Genomic DNA, 21,353 nt, shown 5'->3' on the forward strand with positions numbered 1-21,353 from the left:
GGGTGCTGGGGATCTGAAGTCTACGTTTTACACCAGTAATACAGGTGTTTTATAGCACTTTCATTTAAAAAATTTTTAATTATTATTTTTTAAAAGATTTAACAACATTTATTTATTTATGAAAGACACATACAGAGAGAGAGAGAGAATTGGCATGCCAGCGCCTCTAGCCACTGTAAATGACCTCTAGATGAATGCGCCACCTTGTGTCTCTGGCTTTATGTGGGTACTGGGGACTCAAACCAGGGTTCTTAGGCTTTCCAGACAAGTACCTTAACTACTGAGCCATTTCTCTAGCCCTAATTATTTATTTTTCTATAAAGAGAGAGAGAGAGAGAGAGAGAATGCATGCATGGGCATGCCAAGGCCTATTGCCCCTGCAAACAAACTCCAGATGCATGTACCACTTTGTGCGTCTGGTTTTATGTGGGTACTAGGGAATTAAATCTCAGAGCCAGCAGGCTTTTCAAGCAAGTTCCTTTTACTTTTTGTTTGTTTGTTTTTGTTTTCAAGGTAGGGTCTCACTCTAGCTCAGACTGACCTGGAATTCTCAGGGTGGCCTCAAACTCATGGTGATCCTCCTACCATCCCTCCCAAATGCTGGCATTAAAGGTATGTGCCACCACACCTGGCTAAGTTCCTTTAACTTTTGAGCCATCTTCCCAGACCCCTGTATGGAAATTTCTTCTGAATTCAAACATTTATCCTGGAGGGAGGGAGGCTTATTAGAGAGTTCCAGGAAGCTAGTTACGGCTCAGGATCTTGTAATTCTTAGAAAGTTCTGAAACTACAAAAGTCACAAGATTCTTTCCCAAATGTGACTTTTTTTTGGGGGGGGTTGAGGTAGGGTCTCAATCTAGCCCAGGCTGACCTGTGATACACTATGTATTCTCAGGGTGGCCTTGAACTCATGGTGATCCTCCTACCTCTGCCTCCCAAGTGCTGGGACTAAAGGCGTGCGCCCAGCTAATTTTTTTTTTTTTTTTTTTTAAGGTATGATCTCACTCTTACCCAGGCTGACCTGGAATTCACTTTGTATTCTCAGGTTGGCCTCAAACTCACCTCCTCCTACCTCTGCCTCCCAAGTGCTAGGGTTAAAGGGGTGAGCCACCATGCCTGGCTCTTTTCCAGAGTTATGTAAGGAGAAAGACCTGCTTGGGGAAGGGGAGACACACACCTTTAATCTTTAATCCCAGCACTCAAGGCTGAAGTAGGAAGACATCCAAGAGTTGGAGGCCAACCTGGAGCTATAGAGTTCCAGTTCAACCTGGGCGGCAGTGAAAGCTTACCTCTCAAAAACAAAAGCAAAAACAAAAATCAAAACATAGCACAAGAACTGCTTGGGAGAAGAGACTCTCCCAAACAGCCCATCTGCCTGAAAATTGTGCAGGGCACTCCAGGGATATTTCTGTGAGTTGTCACCTGTACTGAAGTGGGTTTTTAGTGCTGGAGTTGCCCTTGATGTGTGTTCCTGTAAATAATCCTTCACCCCATACTCCTGGAAGTAACTGCAACAAAGTCAGTGTTTGTCATTGGTGCTCTATCTGGGAGTAAACAGATGTCCATGTTCATTCACATCTCCCCAGGAAGTTAACATAAGAGTATGTTAAAAAAATATACAAGCAGCTGGGTGTGGTGGCGCACGCCTGTAATCCCAGCACTCGGGAGGCTGAGGTTAGGAGGATCGCCGTGAGTTCGAGGCCACCTTGAGACTCCATAGTGAATTCCAGGTCAGCCTGGGCTAGAGTGAGACCCTATCTCGAAAAACCAAAAACAAAACAAAAAAAACAAACAAACATAGAAGTATAAAAAATAAAAGATAGGCGCAAGGCTGCAGAGATGTTTCAGCAGTTAGGAGTACTTCCTGTGCAGGCATGAGGGCCTGAGGAGACCTGAAAGAACACTTAAGTTCCATCCACAGGACTCACGTAAACAGCTGGACATAGCTTCAGTACTACAGGGGAGCCAAGACCTAAGAAACCCTTGAAGTTTCAGTAGTTGGGAAGCAGAGGTAAGAGGATCACCATGAGTTCAAGGCCACCTGAGACTCCACAGTGAATTCCAGGTTAGCCTGGGCTAGAGTGAGACTCTGCCTTGACAAACTGAAAAAAAAAATATATATATACATATTGCAATGAGGGCTGGCAAGATGGTTCAGTGGTTAAAGTGCTTGCCTGCAAGGCCTAAGGACTTGGCTTTGATTCCTCAGTACCCACATAAAGCCACATGCAGAGTGGCACATGCATTTGGAGTTTGCAGTGACTAGAGGCCCTGGTATGCCCATTCTCTCTATATATGTCTTTTCTCTCTCTCTGCCTACAAATCAGTAAACTAAAATTTAAAAAAGAAAAAATTGAGCTGGGCATGGTGGTGCATGTCTTTAATCCCAGCACTTGGGAGGCAGAGGTAGGAGGGTTGCTATGAGTTCAAGACCACTCTGAGACTACAGAGTGGATTCCACGTCAGCCTGGGGTACAGTGAAACCCTACCTTGAAAAACCAAAAAGAAAAAAAGAAAAAAATTGTAATGAGATGGAAAGAGGGAAACAGGTTGTTTCTGGGATCTGATCTGCCTTTCCTGCTGAGAAAAGACAAGGGACTAGAGTTCAAATGGCTCCAGACACCACTGATAGAGGCCCAAGGACCATCAAGTTTCCTTTGATCTTTAGCACTCCTCTCTCTCATTCCTAGGTCTAGAAAAGTACTCCCCTCCCCATAAACTTTGTTTGCTAAGAGAAATTATTTATTTTTTGGTTTTTCGAGGTAGGGTCTCACTCTAGCTCAGGCTGACCTGGAATTCACTATAGAGTCTCAGGCTGGACTTGAACTCACAGTGATCCTCCTACCTCTGCCTCCCGAGTGCTGGGATTAAAAAACATTCCTGGCTTGAGAAAATATTTATTTATTTATGAGTGACAGACAGAGAAAAAGGCAGATAGAGAGAGACAGAGAGAGAATGGGTGCACCAGGGCCTCCAGCCACTGCAAACGAACTCCAGACGCATATGCCCCCTTTGTGCATCTGGCCAATGTGGGTCCTGGGGAATGGAGCCTCGAACAAGAGTCATTAGGCTTCACAGGCAAGTGCTTAACAGCTAAGCCATCTCTCCAGCCTACTAAGAGAAAATTTTAACCTCCCCCCACCTCTGAGGTAGGGTCTCACTCTAGACCAAGCTGACCTGGAATTCACTATGTAGTCTCAGGGTGGCCTGGAACTCACAATGATCTTCCTACCTCTCTCTCCTGAGTGCTGGGATTAAAGGCGTGCGCCACCATGCCCGGCTTAATTTTAAACCTTATTTACAACTTTCAGTCTTTTTTAAAAATTTAATTAATTTATTTGAGAGAGTAACAGAGGGAAAGAGACAGAGAGAAAGAGAGAGAAAATGGGTGCACCAGGGCCTCTAGCCACTACGAATGAACTCCTCTAGATGAATGAGCCACCTTGTGCATCTGGCTTATGTGGGTCCCGGGGAGTCGAACCAAAGTCCTTTGGCTTTGCAGGCGAACACCTTAACCACTAAGCCATTTCTCCAGCCCTCATTCTCTGAATAATGTTATAGAGAAAGGAGAGGTGGTTTCCTAGCAACCTTTTGGGGTGTAACTTGAGAGCCACCAAAAAGGCATACATAGCTAATACTAAGAATTCACTCACTCTCCAGAAACCCACAATTGTCCTGTCAGGTGAGGTGAGCTTTTCTTTCTTTTTCTCTTTCCTTTTTTTTTTTTTTGAGGTAGGGTTCCACTCTAGTCCAAGCTGACCTGGAATTCACATTGTAGTCTCAGGGTGGCCTCCCAAGTGCTAGGATTAAAGGTGTTATTTATTTGAAAGAGACATACAGAAACAGGCAGGGAGAGAGACAATGGGCACGCCAGGGCCTCCAGCCACTGCAAATGAACTCCAGGTGCATGCGCCCCCTTGTGCATCTGGGTTGCCTGGGTCCTGGTTGAACTTGGGTCCTTTGGCTTTGCAGGAAAGCACCTCAATGGCTAAGCCATCTCTCCAGTCCTCCTTTTCTCTTTCTCACTGCACCTTTCTTTCTAGCTTTTAATGAAGTGTCCAATTATGTTTCATAAATCAACTGGCTCTTCATGAAATCCATTTCTTCTTTGAAGCCAAGAATCTTAAAATTTTTTTTTAATATATACTTTTTAAAACTTATTTGAAGGCTGGAGAGATGGCTTAGTGGTTAAGCGCTTGCCTGTGAAGCCTAAGGACCCCGGTTCGAGGCTCGGTTCCCCAGGTCCCACGTTAGCCAGATGCACAAGGGGGCGCACGCGTCTGGAGTTCGCTTGCAGAGGCTGGAGGCCCTGGCGCGCCCATTCTCTCTCTCCCCCTCTATCTGTCTTTCTCTCTGTGTCTGTCGCTCTCAAATAAATAAATTTAAAAAAAAAACTTATTTGAGGGGCTGAAGAGATGGCTTAGTGGTTAAACACTTGCCTGTGAAGCCTAAGGACCCTGGTTCGAGGCTCAATTCCCCAGGACCCACGTTAGCCAGATGCACAAGGGGCGCTCGCATCTGGAGTTCGTTTGTAGCGGCTGAAAGCCCTGGCGCACCCATTCTGTCTCTCTCTCTTTCTCTCTGCCTCTTTCTCTGTCGCTCTCAAATAAATAAAAAAATAAAAAAAAAAAAACAAAAACTTATTTGAGAGAAAGAGAGAGGGAGAGAGAATGGGCATGCCAGGGTCTTTAGCTCCTGCAAATGAACTCCAGACATGTGCACCACGGGTCCTTTGGCTTTGCAGGCAAGTGCCTTAACCCGTAAGCCAGTTCTCCAGCCCAAGAATCTTTTTTAAAAAATTAAAATTTTTGCCTTTTCTGCAAAAGGGGAGGGGTGTGGGTGCTGAGTGAAAGTCTCTGAACAGGGAATTCCTCAGGCTGCTAATGAGGGGAATAAGTTGTCACTTAGGAAGGCCCAAAGAGGGAACAGGCGCCGGTCCGCTTGCTCAGCATCAGATCCAGCCTGTCCCTAGCCCAGACCATTCAGCTTTCTCCCCCCCACTCCAGAGCCAGCCTATAGCTCAGAACAGTCAGCTCTCGGGCTCCCCTGAGCTTGATAAAACCCACCCAAATAAGAGTGTAAGTAAATCTTCCCCAAGTCTCTTGTTGGCTTTTCACCTCCCCTGAATTTCCAGGTCCCTGCCCTGGTAACCCCCTTTCTCTCAGCCCAGCTGAGCTGAAACGGCGAGGTAGAGGGGTGACTCCTACTCCCTGGAGGGCTCTGTACTTTCCTACTCTCTCTCTCTCTCTAAATCTAATGTAATTTAAAGCGCAAACCTTTTTTTAGAAAATCCCTTTGCCCAGGCCCACATTCACCTCCCACATGGGCTGTCAGACCCTGGGTGTATCCTTTGTGGATTCTCCCTCATTCCCCTAACTTCCCTGAATAAATGTCAACGTTTATAAACTATCCTCAGTCTCCCCACCCCCCACAATTCTTTGGGTTTGGAGTTTAAGGACTTTTCCTGACCTCCCCCCACCAACCCTATTACACTAACAGAGGGACAGATCAGAGCCCTTAGTAAGTTGGGTATTCAAACACAGGTTAAGCAAACGTTGAATAGAAAGAAAGCATCCATCACAAAATACAAGGCCACTGTACATGTACCTTAAGCTAAGGCAAAGTAGCCAAGGAAAAACGAACCTGAAATTGGTTCCAGTCACCTTGAAGAAGGTGTTGGTTGGCTAGCAGACAATAAAGGAAGTTTGCTGGTGTGGAGAAGGTGGGGGTAATGCCCAGTTGTGGGCAAACAGGCTAACCTTACCCCAATGTGGTGGGGGTAGCTTGCAATCAGCAACCAGTGACAGACAGATGCATGGGAAATCTGGAAAGGAGCTGAGTGCCCAGATATCCCCAGAGTGCCTGGGGCAAGGGTGGGTGTGGGGAGGCAGGGAGGAACCACTACTCACTGTGGGACCCTGTTGACCAGTGACTACATGCAGGCCTTCTTCATCTCTGGGTGCTGTGTCCGGAATCTGCAAGGCCAGAGAGAATGAATTCTGGGCCTGTGGCTGGAGGTGATACCATGGAAGGTTCTCATGATCACACTTCTAGCTCTTCTGATCTTGCAGAAGCTGCAGGGAGTCTCTTGTAGATGCAATATCCCTGCTTAACTTTGTGCTCACTTTAAAATTTGTTTATTTACTTGAGAGAGGGTGAGAGTGGGCACGCTAAGGCCTCCAGCCACTGCATGTGCCATGGGCTTATGTGGGTCCTGGGGAACCGAACCTGGGTCCTTTGGTTTTTGTTCATTTTTTTTTTAATTTATTTATTTGAGAGCAACAGACACAGAGAGAAAGACAGATAGAGGGAGAGAGAGAGAATGGGCGCGCCAGGGCCTCCAGCCACTGCAAACGAACTCCAGACGCGTGCGCCCCCTTGTGCATCTGGCTAACGTGGGACCTGGGGAACCGAGCCTCGAACCGGGGTCCTTAGGCTTCGCAGGCAAGCGCTTAACCGCTAAGCCATCTCTCCAGCCCGGTCCTTTGGTTTTTGAAGGCAAGTTTCTTAAGTGCTAAGCCATTGTGCTCACTTTAGAAAAAGTAGGTCTAGTGAATTGTGTTGGTTAGCATAGAGCCTCTATTGAAGTGTGTGTTCTGAGCTGAGGCAATAAATTGGTAACTGGCATAGGTTTGAGCTTTAGGATTTATGGACTTTGTAACTCATGAGGTGGAAGACTGTGGGTGGTCAATAAAGCAACCTAGGAATTTCAATTTTCATAAGGGGAAGTTCCCTTATCAGTTACACACGTCCACTGTGAACACAGGAAATTCAGGTTATATAGAAAGTGTAAGGTGACAGTTCACCACATCCTGCATTTGCTAGCGATAAACACTTTTAAATAATTTGGTCTTTCCTTCCGGACAGTTAGCAATTACAAATATTATACGGTATTATGTAGATTCTTTTAAAACTTAACAATTATTTTGTTATTTTTATTTATTTATTTGAGAGAGACAGAGCGAAATAGGCAGACAGAGAAGGAATGAGCGTGCCAGGGCCTCCAGCCACTGCAAAGGAACTCCAGATGTGTGTGCCCCCTTGAACGTGGGTTCTGGGGAATCGAGCCTCCAACCGGGGTCCTTAAGACTTCACAGGCAAGCGCTTAACCACTAAGCCATCTCCCCAGCCCCCCCCCCCACTTCTTTTTAATGACAGGGCCTTGGGGTTGGGGAGATGGCTTAGAGGGAAGAGCCATGCAAACATGAAGGACTGAGTTCGATCTCCAGCACTCACATAAAAAACTGGGCGCTGCCACAAATGCCCATAACCCATCTTGTGAGGGGTGTGTCAGAGATGGAAGAATTGCTGGGGTTCCTGGGTCAATGAGGCTATTTCAAAGAAACATTCACGCGTGTGCGGGGGGCACATACTTCTGCACACACTTGCATGCACTATGCATACAGCTACCTCCCAAAAAAGGATATAGCCCTGGCTGGTCGCGTGTCATGACAATCCTGTCTCAGCTTCTTGCATGCTGGGAATTTAAGAAAGGGCATCATACCTAGCTAAATTTCTTCCCCTTCCTAGATCAGCATATTTTACCGATCCAATATATGCAGACTTACAAAAATACAAATTAAGTTAGTCTTGATGCCATCCTATTTGGACTTGCTACCTCTGTCACGAACAAGCCTGGTATAGCTCTCATCCTGTTCCTCCACTGCTAGCTATCTCAACGAGGGACACCCTGAAAAAGCATCAGTGCTCCGGCAACTCCCACTTTATTTGGTTTTGTTTTGGGGGGGTAGGATCGTTGTAGCCCAGGTTGGCCTCAAACTCACAGCCAAACTCCCACCTCTGCCTCTCTAGTGCTGGGATTAAAGGCTGGAGCCACTAAAGGGCCCGGCTGCAACTCCCACCTTTTGGGGACTGACTGCACAGGACTTCAGCCTGCACCCAGGCTCCCCCCGAACCCCGCCGCCGGGAGCGCCCCATCCTGCCCGAGCCGAGGCTCCACCTGCTCCCCAGAACCTCGCGTCCACATGCCGGTGTCCCGGATCCGCCCCCATCCAGCTTCCTTCCGGAACACGCAGTCAGTCGGGCACCCAGGGCTCCGCCCACCCTGGACTGTCAGTCTTCCACCTGAGGCTCCGCCCACCCTGAATACGCAGTCAGTCCGGCACCCAAGGCTCCGCCCACCCGGGACGGTCAGTCTTCCACCTGAGGCTCCGCCCACCCTGAATACGCAGTCAGTCCGGCACCCAAGGCTCCGCCCACCCGGGACTGTCAGTCTTCGAGCCGGGGCTCCGCCCACCCGGGACTGGCTCGGCCTATCTTCTCTTAGACCCTCCCACTTGTTCCTATGGCCACGCCCCCGCCCACCCCGCCGGGGCAACCGGCGCCAACCGCCGCCAGCGGGTTCCTCGGTGTGGGTGGGCCGAGGCCATGGAGAGGTCTTTCCTCGCATCCTCGGCGGCGCGCTACCAGCCGGCCTGCCCCACGCGCGACGCCTGCGTCTACAACAGCTGCTACTGGTGAGGCCGCGGCCGGGGACCCGGGCTGTGCAGGCCGGGCCGGCTCCGCCGGGGTCTGTGGTTGAGCGAGAAGGAGGGAGCGGGGACGCTATCCCGGGGTCTTTAGTGAGCGGAGGGGTGGGCACCGGGGACGTGTGGGGGCCTTGCTGCCCTGGCCGGGTGGGTGGGGCGCGGTCAGAGCAACTCAGGTCATTTGAAGAGGAGAGAGATTTTTGAAATAATTTGCCCCCCCCCCCCGTCACTCAGCTGTAATGGACAGGAATGCAGCCCATGTGCTGCTAGATTCCACGACCCCTAACCACTAAGTTGTCGTGATAATAAATGGGTGCATTTGGGGGAGATCATGGCTCAGGGGATAAAGCTCTTGCCAGGCAAGCGTGAGGACCACAGTTAGGATCCGCAGCGCCCACATAAACGCGGAGTGGCCCTAGTGACTTGCCTGTAGTCACAGCGCAGGAGGGGTGACCAAGGGTACCTAGTACAAGCTGGCTAGCTCTGGTTCAGACAGGGGGCCTTCTCTGAGCAAATAAGGTGGAGAGGGGTTGAGGAAGACATCAACCTCTGACCCCCACACACTTAGGAACACGCTTACTTGCAAAAATGAATACTGGATATACTTGCTATATGCCAAGCATTGTTTTGGGTGGTTTATGTAATTAACGCATTTGTGCTCCACGGTAACCCCAAGAAGTCGGTACTGTTCTGACCCTGGTTTTAAAGATGAGAACACTGAAGGGTACAAGTCATTTGCCCAAGGCTTCACGGCTTGACCGAGTAGGAATAGGGGTGTACAGGCAGTGTAGCTGGAGGCATCACTCCTCCCCTGTCCTAGGCTGCCTCTGTAGCTCACACCGCCACCCCAGCCTTGATCCTTTTCACTCCACACCTGCCTTTCCTGAGTTAAGACTTCTTTCCCCAGTTCAAGAAAGATTTCGGAGCCATGTAAAGCTACCACTTCGCACTTCTCCAATGCCACTAAACGCTAAGCTTTATTCAGCTCTGAGCACATGTGAGGCCCGTGATTCAGTCCCTGCTTTGGAGACAGATTCTTCGTTTTGCCAGTGCCAAGGCTGAAGTTTGCCCTAGATCAGACTTCTACTAAGTGGTGGTACGGAACCTCTGTGTGATGCCTGGAGTGCTTGCTGTCTGCTGCATGCACTTCTGCCTGGCTCCTAGGTTCTATTACGTCTCAACCTCAACATCTGTTCATCATGTCACTCACTCATAAATGTTCATTAGGTACTCAGAATGAGTGAGGTACTGGGGACATAGAAGTGAGCAGAGATGACAAATTCCCTAGCATTATCTCATGGGTCTTACATTTCACTGAGAGCGGTGGAAGCAGACAGGATAAGGAAACCATGTTTGTATGGTGGTGAGCTTGAGAAAAACAGGACCGGGGAAAAGATGGTGTGTCATTCCAGTTTATACTTGGATATTAAAGGAACACATTGTTGATAAGGTGAGAGTGAACAGAGATCTGAAGAAGAGGTGGATAAGAGCTTTGTATATTGCAGGGTCATTTCAGGCAGAGCAAGCGCAGAGGCTGGGAGAAGGAAGCATGGGGCGAATGTTCTAGAAGCAGCAAGCAGGCTGGTGTGATGGAGTGGAGCAACCTGGTGGAAAAGTGACAAGAGATGACATCTCTTCAGTGAATGGTCTCCTTTTAGTTCCTTCGCCTGCAGCCAGGCCCTCTGCCATCAATGGGGCCGACTCCAGTTGCTTCCTACTAGATAGACCTGTTTGTCTAACTCGACCTAGTTAAGTCCTTAACTGGGCTGGCTTCACACTGCTCAAAGCTATCCTAAGGGGCTAGAGAGATGGTTTAGTGTTTAAAGGTGATTTCTTTCTCTTTTTAAATTTTTTAATTTTTATTTATTTATTTGAGAGTAGCAGAGAGAGAAAGAAGCAGAGGGAGAGAGGGAGGGAAGGAGGGAGGGAGAGAATGGGTGCTCCAGGACCTCCAGCCACTGCAAACGGACTCCAGATGTGTGCATCCCCTTGTGCATCTGGCTAATGTGGGTCCTGGGTAATGGAGCCTTGAACCAGGGTCCTTAGGCTTCACAGGCAAGCGTTTAACTGCTAAGACATCTCCCCAGCCTAAATAGGTGATTGCTGGCAAAACCTGATAGCCTGGCTTCAATTCCTCAATACTCACATAAAGCCAAATGCACAAAGTGATGTGTGTGTCTGTAGTTCACTTGCAGCAGCATGAGGCCTGGTGCACCTAAACTCATGCACTCTGTTTCTCATATAGATAAATATATATATTTTAAAAGCTGTCCTAAAATTGAATATGCTGGAGAGTCTTTTTTTTTTTTTTTTAGGTTGAGTCTCACTCTAGCCCAGGCTGACCTGAATTCACTCTAGTTCTAAGCTGGCCTTGAACTCACAGTGATCTTCCCACCTCTGCCTCCTAAATGCTGGGATTAAAAGTGTGTGCTGCCACACCTGGCTATCCGAAAGCTTTTAAAGGGGATTTTATTATTTATATGTTTGAGATAGAAAGGGACAGATTGTGTGTGTGTGTGTGTGTGTGTGTGTGTGAGAGAGAGAGAGAGAGAGAGAGAGAGAGAAAGAGAGAGAGAGAGAGGGGGAATATGAATGGGTGTGCCAGGGCCTCTAGCCACTGCAAATGAACTCCATATGCATGCACTTCCCTGTGCATCTGGCTTACGTAGGCACTGAGAAATTGAACCTGGATCCTTAGGCTTCACAGGCAAGTGCCTTAACTGCTAAGCCATCTCTCTAGCTCTCCAAGAGCTTTTTAAAACCTGTAGATCTTATGGTTCTACCTCTGAGGATCTGAACTTGCAAACCACACAGTGGAATGGTCCAAGATCACTCTGTTGGTCATATTTTTTTTTTAATTTTTTTATTTTTTGGTTTTTTGAGGTAGGGTCTCACTCTAGCCCAGGCTGACCTGTAATTCACTATGGTGTCTCAGGGTGGCCTCGAATTTACAGCGATCCTCCTACCTCTGCCTCCCAAGTGCTGGGATTAAAGGCGTGTGCCACCACGTCCGGCTTGTTGGTCATATTTTAAGGGATGTAAGCACAGAAGACAAAGTCCATCTGCTGAGTATCTTAGGCTCTCTGGTTTATTTGTGCAAGGCCTCTGTTGGGTCCTCCCACCTCATTTGAACCTGCCTCCTCTGCTCCATTGGAAGGTTTCTCAGGCCTTCTGTTGACATTTTATTTAATTAATTAATTTATTTATTTGAGAGCGACACAGAGAGAAAGAGGCAGAGAGAGAGAATGGGCCTCTAGCCACTGCAAACGAACTCCAGATGTGTGTGCCCATGTGTGCATCTAGCTAACGTGGGTCCTGAGGAATCTGAGCCTTGAACTGGGGTCCTTAGGCTTCACAGGCAAGCGCTTAATTGCTAAGCCATCTCTCCAGCCCTCTGTTGACATTTTGAACATGAGAATTCTTTTTTTTTTTTTTATCTTTATTTATTTGAGAGCGAGAGACACAGAGAGAAAGACAGATAGAGGGAGAGAGAGAGAATGGGCGCGCCAGGGCTTCCAGCCTCTGCAAACGAACTCCAGACGTGTGCGCCCCCTTGTGCGTCTGGCTAACGTGGGACCTGGGGAACCGAGCCTCGAACCGGGGTCCTTAGGCTTCACAGGCAAGCGCTTAACCGCTAAGCCCTCTCTCCAGCCCAACATGAGAATTCTTTATCCCATGGATTGTAGGATGTGTAGAGGATTCCTTGTAAGACTATTAGTAGTAGATGCTATTACTACTCTTTCCCCTCTTGTGACAACCAAACATGTCTGTAGACATGTCCTACTTGAGACATCCCAGTGCTGTACCTCATCTGAGCATATCAAACAAACACTACTAGCTTTGTTTTTGCAGATGCTTTTGTTTTTTGAGGCAGGGTCTCACTATAGCCAAGGCTGACTCAACTCCAGTCCCAGCTGGCCTCCACCTCATTGCTATCCTCAGCCTCCTGAGTGCTAGGATTATAGGCATGAGTGGCCATGCTCAGCTTCTGAAGATTTTTTTTTTTTTTTTTTTTGAAGTAGTCTCATTCTAGCCCAGGCTGACCTGGAATTCACTATGTACTCTCAGGCTGGCCTCAGACTCACAGGTGATCTCTTACTTCTGCTTCCCAAGTGCTGAGATTAAAGTCATACGGCCACTATGCCTGGCCTTTTTATTTTTGATTTTCCTTTTATTTGGTAAATATTAAAAATGTAAGGTGCCGGCCATGGAGGCACTCACCTTTAATCCCAGCACTTGGGAGGCAGAGGTAGGAGGATCACCTTGAGTTTGAGGCCACCTTGAAACTGGGGTAGAGCGAGATCCTACCTAAAAAAAAACCAAAAAAAAAAAAATAAAATAAAATATTGTTTTGTGTTTTTCAGATGTTAGTGAGCATGCTCTGTCCCCTCTGTCTGCTCTCATCAAGCTCAGTGTGACACTTCGGCTGCTTTGTTAGTCTTTTTGCTACCAAAAATGATGAACTGATAGTCAGGGGACGTTGTCATCACTACACCTGATTTTTAAAAATTTTTGTTTATTTTTTTACCACGCCCTATTTTCCAATTACTGGTTCAGTAGGTTCCAGAACTCACAACAAATCCATAGCACTTTCTGTTTCTCTGTGGTCCCCAGTGTTTCCAAGCACAAGGACTTTAATGCCAAATGTTTCTTGAGGGGCTGAAGATGTGGCTCAGTGGGTAGAGTTCCTGCTTAGTATTCACAAAGCCCTAAATTTGATTCCTGTACTACATAAACTGGTCACCCCTATAATCCCAACACTGGGAAAGCGGAGCAGGAGGATCTGAAGTTCAAAGTCATCTTCAGCTACCTATTAGTTTGAGGCCAGCCTGGACTACATGAGACACCATATTTCAAAAAATCAGCTGGGTGTTGGTAGCGCACGCCTTTAATCCAGGAGGATCACTGTGAGTTCCAAGGCCACCCTGAGACTACATAGTGACTTCCAGGTTAGCCTGGGCTGGAGCCAAACTGTACCTTGAAAAACCAAAAACAAAACAAAAAATCAAAACAAAAATAAAATCTTAAAAAAATAGTTTCATGAGCTGGGCTTGGTGATTCATGCCAGCACTCAGTAAGATGAGGCAGGAGGATTGCTTCAAATTTGAGACCCGCCTGGGCTACAGAGGGAGATCCTGTCTCAGCAAAACAAAACAAAAATTCTACAAGCTTCTTCCACATAATATTAGGTGTGCTCTTGAAAAAAAAATAATAAAAGGGCACTCTTGGCTTTAAATGCTTTTTCCCCCTGTGTAACATTCACACATGGCTGAGAAAAACAGCAGCATGTGTTCACACCATATTATGTATTCAGCCTACTAATGGAGCGGCAGGCTTCTGAGTTCTGCATTAACTCAGCCTCCCCGTAGGATGCAGGTGGAAACCATGCTCTACCATGCCACCTTCTGGTATCCCTCAAATTAATAATTCCTCTGTGCTTCCTTTTTTTCCCTTTCCCATTTCCTTTCTTCTTTTTCCCCACTGTTTATTTCTTTTTCTTTTCTTTTTGGTTTTCTGAGGTAGAGTCTTATTCTAGCCCAGGTTGACCTGGAATTCACTCTGTAATCTCAGGGTGGCCTCAAACTCAAGGCCATCCTCCTACCTCTTCCGCCCCAGTGCTGGGATTAAGAGTGTGCACTACCATGCCCGGCTCCTCTGTGCTTTCTTTTTGCATCTTAAAAAAATTATATATACATCCACATATATAATTTATTTGCAAGTAGAGAGAGGTAGAGACAAATAGTAGGTGTGTCAGGGCTTCCTGCCACTGCAAACGAATTCCAGATGAATGTGCCACTTTGCGCAGCGGACTTTGCGTGGGTCCTGGGGAGTAGAACACAGGCTATCAAGATTTATAGGCAAGCGTCCTTAACCACTGAGCTATCTTTCCAGCCCCTCTTTTTGCATCTTTATCATGTAGGAGGCTTGCTATTTTTTTCCTTTTTTCTTTTTTGTTTTTTCGAGGTAGGGTCTCCGTCTAGCTCAGGCAGACCTGGAATTCACTATGTAGTCTCAGGGTGGCCTCGAACTCTTGGCAGTCTTCCTACCTCTGCCTCCTGAGTGCTGGGATTAAAGGCGTACACCATCATGTCCTGCTGAATGCTTGCTATTTTTCTTTTTATTAATTAGTTTTGTACTCATCGAATACAGGCAGTTTGGTACCATTATTAGGCTCATCCATTACCTACCCCCTCCCCTTGGCCCCTCCTTGTTGAGGTATATGGGTCATGCATTCTGGAGTTAGCCCTCAGTTATGGGTAGGATAAATGTCTCTGCATATCATGACCCAATATGTGTCTCTGACATTCTTTCTGCCCCCTCTTCCGCACAATTTCCCTGAGCCATGTTAGGTTCATTTTTGGTCTGCTTTGGTAATGAGGTGTTGGGGGCCTCTGGCTCTCTGGCTCTCTGATATGGTAGGAGTTGATTTTTCTGTGTTGATCTCCTTCACCCTTGTGCTGGTATCCTGTTCAAGGAAAACAGCACCCTTGCTTGTTTTGCCAATTTTTCTTAGTTTTAGCTGGAGCCCTTTTGAAGTATGATGGGGTGGCTCTCTCCTTAGGATCTACATCTATCTGAAAAAGAGAAGCAGATTCTCCAACGGAGAGTAAGTTAGCACCAGACAAATGAGATAACCCTTACTTTTTTATAGAGAATAAATGCTTGCTATTTTTGAACCCTGATGCCTCTGTAGTTTGAAAGTAAAGCATCCTTCATAGCTTCAGGTGCTTTGCCTGTGGTTCCAGTTTGGGAGGTGGAGCCTTGCTGGAGGAGAAGTGCCACTGGGGCAGACCCTGGGCCTTTAAAGCCCAGCTTCAGGACTGTGACTTCCACCTAGCTATGTAACCAAATCCTGCTGGTGCCTCAGATTACCCACCTTGATAAGGCTTCCCTGGAGACTAAGTAAATCCTTTCCTCCATCAGCTGCTTGGGGTGGGGTGTTTTGTCCCAGCAGGGGGAAGGTGACTGCTCATCAGCATGTTGGAAGGGCCTGTCAGCAGTTAGCAGCCATTTGTACCTCATAGGCTCTTGAAGATGTCTGTAGTAAATTCTTCAAAATTTCTTTAGGCCACACAGACAGATGTCTTCTTAAAACTTAGATAAAGGTAGAGGTAGGAGGATCTCTGAGTTTGAGGCCAGCCTGGGCTAGACTGAGACTCAAACTCAAAAACAAAACAAAACAAAACAAGTCTTAGGTAAAGTTTTGAGGGTGTGCTCAGAGCAGGGGGCCTAAAGAACTGCTCCTCTGTTTACATCACACCTGACAGGAATCTGGGGTCTTTGTGAAGAGGGAAACGGCACGGTGTTCTCCCTGTGAGCAGATGCCCTACACGGTCTGTCTCCTTTGTTCCTCTGTATGGCATCCAGGTATGGGGCGCACTGCTGGGGGAGAAAGCTGGGGTTGTGTTGGGCAGGTGGCTGTCCAGTGTGCTAGAAATCAGGCCCTCGAGTCTCTCTTTTTTCAAGCATCAGTTTCTTTTAAAACTATTCTTTATGTGTGTGTCCCACGGCAGGCGTGTGGAGGTCGGGGCACAGGTGTGTGGTGTTTGTGCTCCACCTTTGAATCAGGCCCCGAGCCTGGGGTTTTCCTGTTTCTGCCTCCCGATCTTGTAGACACTTTGAGGTCACGGATGCATGGCCACTTTGCAGTGTGCTTTACATGGTTCTAGTGAATTGACCCCAAGCCAACAGACTTTGTAAGCTAGTGCCTTTAGCCTATGAGTGATCTCCATAGCCCATGAATCTCTCTTTAAGAAAAAAAAAAAAGTTTAGCCCTTGTGTGTTATTTGTTGTATTGAAACAGTACTTTTTTTTTGTCATGTTGAAGTAGTTAGTAGCACTTTTACTTTGGAGATTTCTTAGGTTTATTTATTTGGTTTTTCAAGGTAGGGTCTCTTTCTAGCCCAGGCTGACCTGGAATTCATTATGTAGTCTCAGGTTTTCCTTGAACTCATGGCGATCCTCCTACCTCTGCCTCCTGAGTGCTGGGATTAAAGGTGTGTGCCACCATGCCCAGCATTTTGATTTCTTAGGTTTTTAAAAAAAATGTTATTTGCAAGCAGAGAGAGGTAGACAGAAGAGAGACAGAGAATTGGCACTCTAGGACCTCCAGCCACTGAAAATGAAATCCAAATTCATAAGCCACTTTGTGCAAATGGCTTTATGTGGGTACTGGGGAATAGAACCAGGGTCTTCAGGCTTTGCAGGCAAGCATGTTAACTGCTGAGCCATCTTTCCAGCCCGATTTCTTGTTTGTTTTTTTTTTCTCTTAAAAAAAAAAACAAAAAACCCTATACAAAACTGTAGATGTGTGTGGTGGGTCTTTTTTGTTTTGTTTTGTTTTTTGTTTTTTGAGGTAGTGTTCACTCAAGTCCAGTTCATGGAATTCACTCTGTAGTCTCAGGGTGTCCTCGAACTCATAGCAGTCCTACCTCTACCTTCTGAGTGCTGGGATTAAAGGTGTGCACCACCATGCCTGGATGGCACACAGCTTTCAATTTCAGCACTTAGGAGGCTGAGGGAGGTGGATCACCATGAGTTGGAGGCCAACCTGGGGCTACAGAGTGAGTTCCAGGTCAGCCTGGGGCTAGAGTGAGACTGCCTCAAACAACAACAACAAAAGATGTAGATGTCTAACTAACTTCCACAGTTTAAGTCTGATCATGTGAAGCACTGAGATGGGAGACAAAGCCAAGGCATGCTGCTTATGCCTTGGTTTTCAGGTAATGAAGTGTAGATGACTGAATTTGGCTTGACCGACTGAGCTCCATGCCAGGAGCGCGGTGCGGGTGAAGCTCGTTCTAAGCAAAGGTGTGTGTGATTCCTGACTCAAAGCCAGGAGCGAGAGAGGCTGAGCGTGAACACAGTGCAGTGCCATGCTTATTGTGGAGGGGGGGGGGAGCTCAGTTCCTGCTCACCTGCGCTGGGCTGAGCGTTGCCTTGACAGGCTCTGATCTCTGCTTCAAGTAGCCAAAGGCCTGATGCACAGGAAGAGATTCACCTGGGGCAGAGATGTGGGAAGATAGATTTGTTTGTTTGTTTTTCAAGGTAGGGTTTCGCTCTAGCCTGAGCTGATCTGCAATTCATTCTGTAATCTCAGGGTGGCTGTGGGATCCTGGGTCCTTGGGGGCGGCGGCGATCCCCCGAAGGTGTCCAGGCAACCGTGGTGAGTGCGCCAAAGAATCCCTTTTGGGAGACAGTCTCTGAACCAACCGCTTGGTTTAGTCCATAGGGAAATGGGTTTATAAGCAGTTGAGGTCCTAAGGGGACTGGATGTACAGGGTTGCTTGCTGATGCCTAGTTAGCATATGGGGACATACATTCCAGCATGTAAGATATGGTACAGGGGATGGGCTGTGCAAAGGGACTGGCTAATACCATATAAGGAGTTTCCTAGGCAACTGGCCAAAGGTCACAGGGCGAAGCCTAAGTTCAGGTGTGCTGGCTGTGGAGAGGGACTGGCCTCCTGTAGCCCAGGGTCCCTTAGCCGTGCCTGGCAGCTCAGGCCTGTCTACTGAAGGTTTCCCTGTGCCTGGAAGTGCGGCCTCGAACTTACAGCGATCAGATGGATTTTCGTTTGTGTAAGAACTTTCTAGAAGCCCAGACCTCTTCCTTAATGGAGAGATTTGGGCTATCTCTCACCCATAGGAGCACCTCCAGAATTGCTTAGCATAGCACAAAACTATTCCTGAGTCTTCCTAGCTGGCCCCCTCCTACTCAAGACATCCATGCATCCTGTCTCATTCCTAGGGTGAATATGGAACCAATATTAACTAGGATTTATGGTGTCTGAGCTAGATATGATGACTCATACCTGTAATCCCAGACCTCAGGAGGCTAAGGTAGGAGGTTCACCATGAATTCAAGGCCAGCCTGGTCTAGAATGAGACCCTGCTTAAAAAAAAAAAAAAAAAAAGATTTATTGGGGTGCTCTAAAACAAATTCTACATGCATGAACCAGGACTGTCAGGCTTTGCAAGCAAGCTCCATTAACTACTGAGCCATCTTTCCAGCGCAGCTTTATTTGTTTTTATTTTATTTTTGTTTTTTTAAGGGCCCTATTTTTTCTTTTCCTTAATTCATTTATCTCTTCTTTTTTTTATTTTTTAATTTTTATTTATTTATTTGAGAGCGACAGACACAGAGAGAAAGACAGGTAGAGGGGGAGAGAGAGAATGGGCGCGCCAGGGCTTCCAGCCTCTGCAAACGAACTCCAGATGCGTGCGCCCCCTTGTGCATCTGGCTAACGTGGGACCTGGGGAACCGAGCCGCGAACCAGGGTCCTTAGGCTTCACAGGCAAGCGCTTAACCGCTACGCCATCTCTCCAGCCCTATTTTTGTTTTTTTGAGGTAGGGTCTCACTCTAGCTCAGGCTGACCTGGAATTCACTCTGTAGTCTCAGGGTGGCCTTGAACTCTCAATGATCCTCCTACCTCTGCCTCCCATGTGCTGGGATTAGATTAAAGGTGTGCACCACCATGCCGGTTTCCAGCTTTATTTGTTATAAACTTCTTCCACACAAACAGGCCTGTGCGTTGGGGTGGTGGTAATGAGCTTTATGTTTGGACAGGTGTGTATATGCATACATTACCTGGCAGCTTATTGATGGTTTTCTAGAGGAGTCTCAACTGTCTGCCGGCTGTTGGATGTTGACGCGTGTAAAACCTCTTCCAATTACATCTTCATCACCCTTCAAAAACTTTTTTTATTTTTTAATGTATAATCTTATTAACAACTTCTATCTTTTATTATTATTGGTTTTTTGAGGTAGGGTTTCACTCTAGCCTAAGCTGACCTGGAATTCACTATGTAGTCTCAGGGTGGCCTCGAACTCACGGCAATCCTCCTACCTCTACCTCTGCTGAGATTAAAGGCGTGCACTACCACACCTGGCTTTTTATCTTTTATTATTCTTTTATTTTGGGTTTTCAAGGTGGGCTCTCACTCTAGCTCAGGCTGACCTGGAATTCACTTTGTTGTCTCAGAGTGGCCTTGATCCTCCTACCTCTGCCTCCCAAGTGCCAGGATTAAAGGCATGTGCTATCATGCCTGGCACAACAACTTCTATCTTTACAGACAATAAACCATGATAATTCCCTTCCCTCCCCCACTTTCCCCCTCACAACTCTGCTCTCCATCATATCCCCTCCCTCTCTCTATTAGTCTTTCTTTTTTTTTAATATTTTTTGTTCATTTTTTATTTATTTGAGAGCGACAGACACAGAGAGAAAGACAGAGAGGGAGAGAGAGAGAATGGGCGCGCCAGGGCTTCCAGCCTCTGCAAATGAACTCCAGACGTGTGCGCCCCCTTGTGCATCTGGCTAATGTGGGACCTGGGGAACCGAGCCTTGAACCGGGGTCCTTAGGCTTCACAGGCGAGCGCTTAACCGCTAAGCCATCTCTCCAGCCCTCTATTAGTCTTTCTTATGAGGGTCTTGTGAAAGTATTGCTAGGCACTGCAAGGTCATAGATCTCGAGGCCAATTTCTGTCTGGGCAGTTGCAATGTAAGGAGTGGTACCCTTCCTTTGGCTTTTACATTCTTTCTGCCACCTCTTCTGCAATGGGCCCTGGAGGGTGTGACAGAGATGTTTCAGTGCTGGACACTCTGTCCCTTCTTCTCAGCACTATGTTGCTTTTGGATCATCCCAGTGGTCTTCGCCATCTGAAAAGAGCAGCTTCTCTAACCAAAAGTGCGAGTAGCATTAGTACATGAATATGAACATTAAATGTAGTGCTTTTAGAGCAGTTTGGTGAGCATAATATATGCATTTAACCAGACAAGAGCAGGCTTTATACCCCTAAGTCTCATGACCTCCCCTACCATAGACTTTTTAGTAGGTTTTCAGTACTAGGCAATTCCAGTCCAATTAGAGAACAGTTGTTTTCTTCCAGAGCAGACATGCCACTACTGTACCTGCTCAGTCATTTGGCTTGTCTGGCCAAACTTGAGGCTTCCAGTGTCCACTGTTTTCACCACTGATGACTTTTGTCTCCCATAAGACTGCATACAGTGCAGCTTTTTCCAGCTTTCAGTTGGCTGCTCTACCAGGAGAAGGTTTTCAGCTCAGCCCCAGCTTGATTTCTCAGTGACCTTGCTGCCCACTCATGTGAAGTCTTCAGCAATAGGGTCTTAACCATCTGTTACTAGTGGGAAACCAAGGGCCTTGGCAATAGCCTGTGATGTTTTGGAGGCAACAGGGACCTCCCTGGCCAGCAACCCACTAGAAGGTATCCCACCCCCGGTACTGGAAAATTTCTGGTAGCAATCTATGACTTCTGGATGTGCCATTATCCAAAAAAGTAGGTTTTCATGTATTTTGTTCAGAATATCTTGAAGTTTGATTGATCCCCTCTTCTTTTACTCAGTCTCTTCCCCTGGCCTTGCTTAGCCCATTTCCCTCCCTGTCACCTGTTCTTCTACTTACACACATGCGATACCATCTCCTTCCTTAAGTCCTTCCCTCTCCTCCCTCCCTTATAGCCTTTTTTTTTTTTTTTTTTTAGCTTACTGGCCTCTGCTACCGATGTTTGGTTCCAGCTCACACACAAGTAGCTACACATTTGTAGCTAGGATCCACATACGAGAGAGAACATACAACATTTGGCTTTCTGAGCCCGTGTTACCTCACTTAGTATAATCCTTGCCAGATCCATCCATTTCCCTGCAAATTTCATAATTTCATTTCTCTTTACTGCTGAATAGAACTCCATTGTGTAAATGTACCACATTTTTTATTTTCCATTCATTTGTTGAGGGACACCTAGGCTGGTTCCTTTTCCTAGTTACTGTAAATAGAGGAGCAGTAAACATGGTTGTGCAAATATCTCTAAGGTAGTGAGAAGAGTCATTAGGATATACACCT

General features: G+C 47.0%; 1 protein-coding gene and 1 non-coding gene across 3 annotated transcripts in view; both read left to right on the forward strand.

The window, feature by feature from the left end:
• The first annotated feature begins 8,340 nt into the window (after positions 1-8,340).
• Ntaq1 (N-terminal glutamine amidase 1) overlaps positions 8,341-21,353 on the forward strand; it is a 35,774-nt gene continuing 22,761 nt past the window's right edge. Inside the window, exons 1-2 of one of the 2 annotated variants that reach the window (XM_045143733.1) lie at positions 8,371-8,477; positions 17,590-17,655. In XM_045143733.1, the coding sequence (XP_044999668.1) occupies positions 8,389-8,477; positions 17,590-17,655 (155 nt within the window). In that variant the 5' untranslated portion in view covers positions 8,371-8,388. Of the gene's footprint in view, positions 8,478-17,589; positions 17,656-21,353 lie in introns of both variants that reach the window. The other variant, XM_012949410.2, reaches the window with a different exon arrangement.
• LOC123459180 lies at positions 15,697-15,824 on the forward strand. The gene has a single exon (XR_006636082.1). It is a non-coding gene; the product is annotated as a small nucleolar RNA SNORA11 (small nucleolar RNA).

This window comes from Jaculus jaculus, chromosome 2 (assembly GCF_020740685.1).
Source record: "Jaculus jaculus isolate mJacJac1 chromosome 2, mJacJac1.mat.Y.cur, whole genome shotgun sequence".
Classification (NCBI taxonomy): domain Eukaryota; kingdom Metazoa; phylum Chordata; class Mammalia; order Rodentia; family Dipodidae; genus Jaculus; species Jaculus jaculus.